Source organism: Nanorana parkeri, unplaced genomic scaffold (genome assembly GCF_000935625.1).
Source record: "Nanorana parkeri isolate BGI_ZX_2015 unplaced genomic scaffold, ASM93562v1 scaffold573, whole genome shotgun sequence".
Taxonomy (NCBI): domain Eukaryota; kingdom Metazoa; phylum Chordata; class Amphibia; order Anura; family Dicroglossidae; genus Nanorana; species Nanorana parkeri.
The window spans coordinates 717,357-728,835 of NW_017306841.1; the positions used below are offsets into that span (position 1 = coordinate 717,357).

Sequence of the window (11,479 nt, forward strand, 5' to 3'; positions counted from 1 at the left end):
TCTGACTCTATAGGAGAGGTTGGAGGGGTGTTGGACCTCTGCAGAGAGATCGCACAGGGAGCAAGGATCCTTGCTCTCTGGTTGCTGGCAGGGGGCAGGCTTTTCTACTCAGGCTGTGGCTGCTTTCTAAAGAAAATGAACTCTAGCAGAGTTATTCACAACAGAGTGAAGAGTTTGGAGAAGGCAGGAGAAATGATCAATCTAAGTGATCAATCTAGGACAACATAGCTGATTTGGAACACTTTTCAGTTCAGCTATGTTGTCCTAGATTGTTCACTTCTCCGGCCTTCTCCATACTCTTCACCCTTTAGTGAACAACTGTCATACTTTACACCCCTTTTGTTTTGATGTACTTGAAATGTATAAATCAGATTTAAACTGGAGGTTCATTTGGGCTTTAAAGGAACAGCACAGTTCCTTTAAAGCAACATTAACAGTGGCTTGCTGAGAAGGCAAAATAAAGTGGCACTTCAGTAAGATTTGGGTTCTAATAGAAGAAAACAATCAAGAAGGTTTGAAGAAATGGACAAATCAACGAAATAATGTTTCCTCTAGTTCTCTGGAGTTATTCATGAAGTTCTGGTTTGGACATCATGTTTTATTGGTCGATAATGTGTGTAGTTGATGTACTCGTGTTATTGGCACTTTTATGTCAAGTTCTTTATTTTTCATACAGACCAGGATGGCGATAAGAAGCTGACACTCTCCGAGTTCATTTCTCTACCCGTGGGCACAGTCGAGAACCAGCAGGCCCAGGATATTGATGATGATTGGGTGCGGGACCGGAAAAAGGAGTTTGAAGAAGTGATTGATACCAACCATGATCACATTGTCACCATAGAGGAGCTGGAGGTCAGTGATTTCACCAGTGCTAGAAACGCCATAAAAGATCATCTGGTGTTACACAAGCGGCCAATTTAATCCCCAGCAAATTTACCTAAATTTTATATCTGCCTACAGAGCCCCTACCCTTCACTAGCTGCTTCTTTTCAGTCTGATTACATTTGTGCCTTAACTTGTGAAAGAGAAGTATATGCAGCAAGTTTTGTCAAAGCATTTGAAAAGCTTAAGGCCCCTTTCACACGGGCTTATCAGGAGGGGATCTGTGCTCCAATCCTTTCCAGATCATAGTAGTACGGATCAGATGTCACCACTGTGACATGCGTGTCCATCTGGTTTTCTCTTGCAGTGGAGGAGAAAACTGAAATGACCAGACCTCATGTCGGTCTATGGGAAATTGGATGTAAACAGACACAAGTCCAAGTCCAGGGTAACAGATTACGCTTGATTCCACACGACCAGGTCCAGTGCAACGGTTTTTCCAGACCTGGCCGGAGTCGGGGATAAACAGGTGTTTTTTAATGCAATCATTGTAAGCATCTGAATTTGACTTGGTGTTGGCCTATTGCAGTTCCGGTGCAGCAGAGCTCAGAGAAGGGGGATGGAGAAGCAGCACAAAGAGTCAGAAGATGCAGTGTTAATTACATGCTGATAGGAGAAAGCAGCAGAGTGACAGAGATATGAATGAATCAGTGTGCTGCTTCTCCTTTCACTGTCCAGTCACAGAATGATAGTGAGGAAGAGACCTGTAGGTCCGCTTCCCTGCCAAGCAGGACTGTGCTGCGTGATAGAGCTGTTAAGTTTCAGGACTTGATGGACAAAAATCTAAGTGTTTGGGCAGGTAAAGCATCTGTTATATACATTATGCATGTCACATGTGTGTTTAGCTGTTTGCCTGGAGTCAACTTTATTATATGGGTTACATACGGTGTGCTCACTTTTTGATAATGAAGTGTGTGTGTCTGTCTGTGTGTGTCACCCTACAGCCGGTCTGGACACAACCGGGATACATAGTAAGTCAGCCTGTAAAATACAGAAATGGTCCATATAGTGAGCTTGGTGCCAAATGATTCACTTTAAGGTCACTGCAAAGGCCAAGGGGGCACTCTTTGCATCTGGAGGAAAAGAGGTTTAATCTTTGCATATGCAAAGGATTTTTCACAGTTAGAGCTATGATAATGTGGAATAGACTCCCCCAGGAACTAGTTCTCACTAGCTCAGTTAAAGGAGAACTATGAGGCGAGTGCTTTTCAATCACCTCATAGTTCTAGCCGACCTCTGTCAATGAGACTGTTACAGGTCGGCTCAGTAGATCGGGAGGTGAGCGAACATATACCGGCGTTCGCTCACCTCTCGATCCTGTCACGGCTCTTTGCCGTGACAGGGGAGGGGCTGGATTCCCCCTCCGATCTGACTGCAGCGTCTCAGTATACCGCGACCTACAGATCGCAGTATACTGAGCCTAGGGTGACGGGAGGAGGCTAGTTTGTGTCCTCCCGTTACCCTAAGGAGAACTATGGGGAAAAGCCCTGACCCCATAGTTCTTTAACTGTTTTTAAAAAAAAATCTGGATGTATTCCTAAATGCACAGAATATTACTGGATATTGAGTTCTTTAGGTATATTAGACACCAGGGATTGTTGATCCAGGGAATATCCGATTGCCTTATGGGATCAGGAAGGATTTTTTTTCCCCTGTTGGCTTCCTCTGGATCAACAGTGGGTAATTGTGGCCATAGTGTTCTGTTTTAGGGTTTTTTTGTTTTTTTTTCATCTCTATAGGTTGAACTCGATGGACATGTGTCTTTTTTCAACCTGACTATGTAAAGACATGTCCATCGAGTTCACCAATAGAGAAAAAAAAAATTACATCCACAGAACCCTAACTCCCAGTTGATCAGAGAAAGGCAAAATAAACCCCTATAAAGCATGGTCCAAATATCTCCAGCAGTGAAAATGTCCTTCCTGATCCCCCGAAGCCTGCCCATCTTCTTTCTGCCCTCTAAAGTTTGTATCTTTGACCCGGATCATGTTCGAGTGTAACTCAGATCTTGTGTTCTGGTCTGAAAAACCAAAGAAATTTGTCTCTTTGCACTTTTGCAGGAATACATGGACCCCATGAACGAATACAACGCTCTGAACGAAGCCAAACAGATGATCGCTGTAGCAGATGAAAATCAAGACCACAATCTGGATCTAGAGGAAATCCTAAAGTACAGCGAGTATTTTACAGGCAGCAAACTGATGGACTACGCGCGGAACGTTCACGAGGAGTTCTAAACCTCTCCCGCCGCTCACCCTGATGAACCACCCCATATTTATAGCTGAAGAAGCTCTAGTCACAGGGACATCTCTCGCAGTCTGATGAGAGAACATACACCAGTCTTGCTGCTACCTGTGTATTCCTAGTGTGCAGTATTGAGTGGGGGGAGATCTCCTTCCCTGCCATCTCGCAAACTTCATGGCAGAATTTGCACATATGTCATGGCTTTGATTTGCTTCAGTGATGTGCTTCATCCCAGTAATGTAATTCTAAGAAATGCCTGCAGAGTCCACTCTCTTCTCTGCAACTGATCATCCTTGATGACGCTGAAATAAAAAAAGGACTAACCTGGATATGGCCTTTACTAAGCCGTCCGTGTTAAATGTAATATATCATAAGAAAATTGGTTTATTTATGTGTAATGTCTTTGCGCTAAATACATGTGTAAGAAAACAAATCTGTAATTAGCTTCACGTGCCCAGAAATTATATATTTTTTTGTGTTGTTGTATAAAGAGTATCTGTCTTCTGCATAGTGTAAGAGCAGCCATTGTGTGAGCTTGAAATAACATCTATGAGAAAGCAAAATATGAGCGACAAACTCTGTGTCCCTTTTGTTTTTATATTTTTAAGCAAAGATAGCTTGTAAGCCTCGTGGTAAAAGAGGTGATTAGACAAGGCCAAGAATTAATATGAACCAAGGTAGTGGAGCAATAGAAGGCATCTTCCAGTTGCTGCAAATGTTAGGTTCTTTCACATAATGTCTTGTGCACCCTAGGAATCCCAGGCCACTCTCTATGGTCATGTTAGGTTCTTGCACACAATGTCTTGTGCACCCTAGGACTCCCAGGCCACTCTCTATGGTCATGTTAGGTTCTTGCACACGATGTCTTGTGCACCCTAGGACTCCCAGGGCACACTCTGTAGTCATGTTAGGTTCTTGCACACGATGTCTTGTGCACCCTAGGACTCCCAGGGCACACTCTGTAGTCATGTTAGGTTCTTGCACACGATGTCTTGTGCACCCTAGGAATCCCAGGGCACTCTCTATAGTCATGTTAGGTTCTTGTGCACCGTAGGAATCCCAGGGCACTCTCTATAGTCAGCGCATTAGCACAACTACCCCACCACCCCCAACCCAAGATGCAATGCAGCCACTTCCGTGACCTATTGCGAGATGATGACAGCGTTGCAACTAATACTGGGGTGTTGTGCCGCAGCTGACGTACTCAGAATACAGTGTTGTATTAAAACATATCGGGTTCCTAATGTAGGAACTGAATGCTGACTGTCAATGGCCGTCCATGTTGCTTGTTCCCATTATGGGTTTATTTTAAGGCATGTTTATGGTAGATGGAGACCTAATGTAGGACATTATAAACCCTGTCAAAAATTATTATAGACCCTGTCAAAAAGTTTGCTGCAATAAGAGGTATTTAATCTCCTCTACGACAGTGTCTCCTACCCTCTAGTGCTGCAGCCTCTGTAAGACTCTTCGCCATTTGACACTTCCAGATGTGTGGAATGCCTGTGATCCCCCACCATGGGCCTTGACTCTGTCCTCAAACCCCTAAATCAATGCTGTGCTCTGTACTGACATTGAGGTGACACACTGGCATCCAACCCTCCTGGAAATGGAGATGATTCTTACAGGGGCTACAACACTGGAATGAAGACCAGGTACACATGCTGCCAGAAAGGTGAATATAAAAGCTTTTATTTTGCATTTTGATCTTTTTGGACACTGACAGGATCTCTTTACAGAAGAAGAAAATATTGTCCAAGTAGGCAGTGACCTCTATAGCTGCCATAAAATGTTTTATTTTTGCCAGTTTTCCCAATGTGAGGCAAAGCAACTGATTCTCTTAACTGTCCCCTTCCTCAGCAGCACATCCTCACCTTTTCTTTTTATCTCCTGCCCCTGTTTGATCACCAGAACCAAAGGGAAATACCCGTTCTTTAACATGTAAAAGTTTTGTTTCATGTTTGTTCTACTGTCCTTGTTGGCAAATCAGTCTTTGTTGTGGTGTGGGTTTTCTTTCTACTTATGTGTTTCCTAAATTGTGCAACTTAAAGTTGTGCATTTTCCCCATTTTATATAATGTTTTCACCAGAAGAATGAGTGTTTGTTTTTCCAACTTTTTTCCCTCCTCCTCTACTTCCTGATACATTTTAAATATAAATTGCATATTCCTAAAAGGGGAAGTTTCAGTGTAAAAGTCACTCGCAAGTTGACTCTTGCCACTTGTCATGGTTTTATTTAGAGGAGACAAGAAATGGTAGAAGAAATAACCGAAGGGCACGTCCCTGTAGACAGTGCACCTAAAAATGTTTGTCGTGATAGGTGGTCAGGAGCAGAGGTCCAAACGCCCCCTGCTGAGCTAGAGCTTTCCAATCAACAGGAAACATGAGCGGGGGGAGGATGGGGGGACTTGTTGGACCTCTACAAAGATACTGCTTTCACAAAGGGAGCAAGGGTCCTACTGTGGCGCATGCTGGCAGGGGACAGGCTTATCTACTCAGGCTGTGGTTGATTTGTAAAGAAAATAAAATGTAAGACTTTGTAAACCTTTTGTTCTGATGCACCTGGAATGTCTTTAGTGAATTTAAATTGAAAGTTTAATTGTACTATAAGGGCCTATTCACACCTATGTGTTGTTTTTTTGTTTTTTAACACATCAACATGCATTGACTCTCCTGTTGCATTGAGGTGCGTATTAACGGATTCGTTGACTTGCACTTTGATGTATTTCCATTCATTTAAACGCATCAACCAAAAACGCAAAGGTATAAATCTAGCCTTAAGGTATGTATTGGTTGATGCTGTGGACTTGTTGGCTTCGGAATAAGTCACCCTTCCCTAGCAAAAATGTCTTATGTACCCAATTGTATTGACCCTAATTTTCTTTTTTGTTTCTATAATGTGTCGCATATCATTTCTTATTGACAAGTATTGGTATATGTAATGAGAGATTCATTATGAGGATTGTGTGTGCCTTACCAGGCCCAGAGAGAGACTGATGAGATGTTTACTATCCAAAAACAGATGTCTTTTATCTCTTACACCTGACATTGGCATGTACATGCCCAAACATGCTATTTAGGCTTGCATGCTAGAAGCACGGACACCACTAGAAGGACCTCGTTTATCAAATTTGTTTGAAATAAAATAGCCAGATTAGGACATGTGTGTCATTTTCTGGTTTCTAAAATTTCAGTTTGTAGGAGTCTAACATGTTCTCCGGATCAAAAGACTTATACGGAGTAAAAGTACCACCAAGTGTGTCAATTCAAGGTTAGAATACTGTCTGAGCTGCATGCTCCAGGGCCCAAAAAGACAGAGGACCCATTTCGGGTAAATATGAGGAGACAGGAGAGCTTTGTTTTTTTTTTTGAGCGAATTGGTTGAGCTGGTCTGTAGAGGGCAGCTATGTCTGGCTGCTCTCCATACGCTAAGGTTACACCTTGGAGAGAGTGCATATATGTATAGACCATGGTGAGTGCAATTTGAGGCTCGGTAATTAGAGTATCAGTACATATTTACACCAGCTGGCTTAGCTGTGTCTATGCCCTTTCATAGTGTTAGAAACTTGGTAGCTTTAAGCAAGTTTGGGATTGCTGGAGTTTACAACAACAGTTTGGTTGCTAGCAGTCTTTCTACTTTCCCCAAAGTTGTCATATACAGAGTTTTAATAAGGACTTTACTTTTTTTCTCTTCTCTATCAGTGCTCAATTAAATAATTTATACTGCTTTGATTTCCAGCCATTTGAAGAGTCAAACCACACAAATCAATATGTCATATTTTGGTAAACGCTGATAGGTTGGGTCACTCCTCAGTTCCTTGTTCTCTTCCGTGAGCTGCATTCCCAAGGCCCTACACCATATATGCTGGCGCTGTTCACCTGACCTTGGACTCTGACTCTTCTTGCTGTATTCTACACACGTAGTAATAAACAAAACAAGAGAGAGTGAAGACCTCTAGTCTTGGTCAGAGTTAAGGCCTCAAAAGTCCATAGTCAGCACCACAGTCCTTGAGACATCCAAGAAGGCCTTGGGTCATTGAACTCTCTGGCGTCTACCAAACACCTAAATCAGTTTTGGGTGAGATAACCCTAGCGGGGGTCTTCCGCAGATCTAAAATACGAATCCTGATGGACAGTTGGTCTCTCGGCCCAACACATCTTCATGGCAAAACTCTCCTTTGGCATTTCTTGGCAAAACATTTGACCAAAGGGGCAAGGAATAGAAAGGCTAAAAAGAAACTGGTACTAAAAATGTTATTTGTTTCTAAATGTTTTTGGTGCTTGCTCCTTCGGGCTTATACTGTCATTTTTATGTCTTTTTGAGTTTTTATTTTTGTAAGGCTACCAAGATTGACATAACTTTTATCATGCTATAAATAAAAGATTATTCTGGTCTTATCTCTGTGTGCAGTGTTTGTACCTAAAACAATTTTTTTTGTCAATGTTCTTGTCTTGTCCTTTCTAATTATTATTATACAGGATTTATATAGCGCCAGAAGTTTGCACATCGCTTTACAATATAAGAAGGACATTACAATCACAATACAATTCAAGACAACATTGTAAGGAGGGCCCTGCCCCTGAGGGCTTACAGTCTAAAAGGGGGGGGGGGGGCAAGTGATACATGAGGAGGTAGCTGTGTGGGGATGAATTGTTTGAGAACGTACGTGATGGTTGAGTGGTTAGGTTGAGGTGGGAAAGGGTGCTAAATTTTAGCCTTAGTTCATTGCTCAATGTATACTTTTTCTGTGCTGATATCAAGTGTGAGTGTTTTTAGTATTGTTTTAAATGAACGATTTTATTAGGTTTCCACGATGGGCATTTTTTTCTTATTAGGCAATGTCTCCAATATACACTGGACCTGGGACTGTTGTGTGTCGATCAGGATATATATATGAGGCACTTCTGACCTTCTTATCAATAAGGAGTCGTTGAGATCTGGTGAGTAATGTGTGTATTAAGGTTCCCATACACTGGAATTTCAGCCGGTTTAAATGTACAGGACGAAATTCGGCCAGTGTGTGGGGCTGTCGGCTCCCTTTCAGCCGGCATTCCTCGATCAGCTAATCGAAGGAGCAGGCTGGAAAATCTTCATACGATCAGAGCTGGCAGCCAATGAGCTGCCTGCTTTGGGTATTCTGACAGGTGCCGGCAGCACTTGTCAGAATACAATCCAAACAGCGGCAATTCGCTGATGGTGGAATCGCGTAAATGTCTTCTGTTCAGCCTGTGGTTTGAATGAAAGAAATTGACAGGTGTATGTTGCCAGCTTACGGCATCAGCTTGGAGGTGATTGTACATTTGAAGATTGATTAAGCACAAGAAGTGTTTTTTTTCTTTTTTCACATTGCAACTCTTAGCGCCAGCTACTAGAATGTTTTACAGGATCCCCATGGGCTGGGCAAGTATTGACCTACACATACTTACATTTGACCAAGCTGGACCAAGTATACATAAAAATGTATATCTAGTGTCCAGCTTAAGAGATCTTATGTCATTATCTGGTAATTCACTGACTCTCGGTCTAACCCTTATCTCTACATTTCCGTCTTTTCACAGCAGTAGAATATGCCCATAGACGTGTGTGTGTGTATATATATATATATATAATATGCTGCGTGTGAATGAGAACACGCAAACCTAGGGGGACGGGTTTCTCAAATTTGACCGCATAGGTAGAAATACACTCGAAGTCATTTGGAATCATTATTGACACAGTTTATGCACTCATTTATTTCGTGCTGTGCAGATTACAGGCACTACTATTGACGTATTCAGGGGAGTAATTTTGGCATAGTTGCTATCCCTGAGATTAATTAGGCAGCACATTAATTATTATACAGGATTTATATAGCGCCAACAATTTACAAAATAGTGGAGACAGTACAGTTACAATACAATTTACAGTACAATACAGTTACAGAACAATAGGGTTGGGAGGGCCCTGCTCGTGAGAGCTTACAATCTAGTGGGAGGGGCAAGTGATACAAAAGGTAATAATTTTCTATACAAATATCTTCAATAAGTATCGGAATAAAGATTACTTATGCCCATATATCTGTGTAGCGTGCAGCAGATTTTCTTTCACAAAATGTTCGTTAATTTTAACAAAAAAAAATAGGGAAAACAATAAAGGCCAGTAAAATGACGCAGTAGCTGAAAATAGGCAAGGAAAACACATTTATTATAGCGAAGTGGTTCAAAATGAGTCAATTAATTAATTCGGAGTCATGCAGGATAGACGTAAAGAAAAAAAATTGACTCAAGATTTGAGGACCAGACAGACCAGGGGCCACAATGATCCCAGGACAGCGTCTATGAAATATGGTCTTTAAAAGACTTGCAAAAGGAATAAAGGGGAGGACCCAGTCCCCGAACTGGGAGGCTTTGAGGGACAATGTTTGAAAGCCGCTCACAAAAGCGGCACCAGGGGAGGAAAGGGAACCAGGGAGGAAGAGAGGGACACGAAAAGCAAGAAAGTAAGAGAAGAAGTTGAAAATAGACAGGAAGTAGAAGATTTTCTGAATGTTTATTTTGATGCAGTTTTATTGTGATATCAATAATAGTAATAGTGCAATCATTTTCACTGTGACAGTTTAGGGTTAGGGGCTAAATTTACATTGATTGCATTGTCAATCAGTAGACTGACTGCTGTCGTAAATTAAAATTTTGGTCTAAAATCCTGATTTGCAGCATGGTGAGTGTGTTCTGCAAGAGTGACCTTAAGTGACCATGCTACAGCAAAACATTAAACCAAAGGCAGCTTAATTAACAAAAAAAAAAAGTTTGATACTTATCTGTCTGGTGAGCGGCGACTCTCATCTTCTCTATCTCTAGGGGCTATGCCTGCCATTGGTATCTGACTCCTCCTCTTGTTTCGGATACTCTGTCCCGTGTTGCTCACTGTTGTTCCTTACACCAGCCTCTACATTACTACGGTGTCTTGTACGTGTCATGCCTACTGCAGTTCTCCTGTCTTGGCCACCTGAACAGGAATTTAGGGGAAATCTCCCCATTGGGAGCAGACAAATTAAAAATAAGTGTTGCTCTATTCAAAACTGAAAGGAAAATAGATTCAGTTATGGAAAACTTGCTGACTCGCTTTAAGTGGACCAATCATCTGATAAATTTTTCATGTTAAGTGCAGTTAAATGATTGTGTAAGTGTAACATGTTCAGGTATTTATTTTCTTGCACATCACAGCACTCCTGCGGGCATAGGCTTCAGCTGTTTTTTTTTTTTGCTTCTGGGAGACAGAGACATCTTTGCTCAGACGTCACCCAGGGTCATCGACTTGGCTCAAAGATGACACAATCAAGAAAAAACAGAAGCATGTGCAGTTCCTCTCAACAAAGTCCAAATACCATTCGCACTGCCACGGTCTCAAAACCACAAGGTATATGTGGTGCCAAGGTGACCACACTGGTCACTGTAGCTCTGATGAAGGATCCCTGTGCGGACCCGAAATATTAGCACCATATGACAGTATGTGACATTGGGTATTGAATAAACCCTTCAAGTGTGTGACGGTGAATTATTTGTATCTACTGCATGTGCAGTTCCTGACTTGCTTCTTTGTTGAGGAGGAGAGGAGACTGGGGATATGCTTCCTCCTACATGCAGCAAGCTGATGACATGATCTCAGCCTAGACAAAGTCACTGATTGAAGCTCAAAGACAGCCTTTTAGGGCAGGTTCACACCATTTTCTGGACCTGATTTGAAACACTGTGTTGCATTTTTCCGTGTTTTTGCTGTGTTCAATTTCAGGTCTTGCTGGGGGACCTCTGCAAGACCTACAGATAGCCAGGAAAAGAGCAGCACAATGCTTGCACATGAGAGACCTGAACTTTCCACAGTTGTTCTTTTCAGAGGTGCTCCAATGATCATAGCCTGGGACAACCTGGGCAGCAATGCCTCTCCACTTGTCCATCTTCCTATTATTGTTCTTATAGTGCCCATGCCCCGCATCATACAGCTCTGGGCAGCCTTCCACAAGTTCTACAAAGAATTTGGTGTCCACTTCAGCCATCATGGTTCCTATCGTCACAAATCTCTCCACAGAAGCAGGAAGTCCAGGGGTGATGAGATTATCCAAACCAGCCTGTTGCGTTCCGGTGCGTTTTTGACGCGTTTGTGTGCGTTCCAGACCAGACAAAATGTGACACGCAGTATTTTTCTGGTCTGGTCTGGTCTACAACCGACTGTGATGGTGTGATGGTCATCACAAGGTCCAATTCTCTGTATTCTTATATATTTTATAATATAAGTTACAGAAATTAAAACATAGTAATAAAAAAGGTAATAAATGTATAATTTTACAAATAAGCTACAATTAGGGGAACATTTTTTTTTG

The 11,479-nt window shown here is 42.1% G+C and overlaps 1 protein-coding gene across 1 annotated transcript in view; it reads left to right on the top strand.

Moving 5' to 3' along the window:
* SDF4 (stromal cell derived factor 4) overlaps positions 1-3,425 on the top strand; it is a 40,818-nt gene extending 37,393 nt beyond the window's left edge. Inside the window, exons 6-7 of the mRNA XM_018562350.1 lie at positions 677-852; positions 2,943-3,425. Of these exons, the coding sequence (XP_018417852.1) occupies positions 677-852; positions 2,943-3,119 (353 nt within the window). The 3' untranslated portion in view covers positions 3,120-3,425. The remainder of the gene's footprint in view (positions 1-676; positions 853-2,942) is intronic.
* The last annotated feature ends 8,054 nt before the right edge of the window (positions 3,426-11,479 follow it).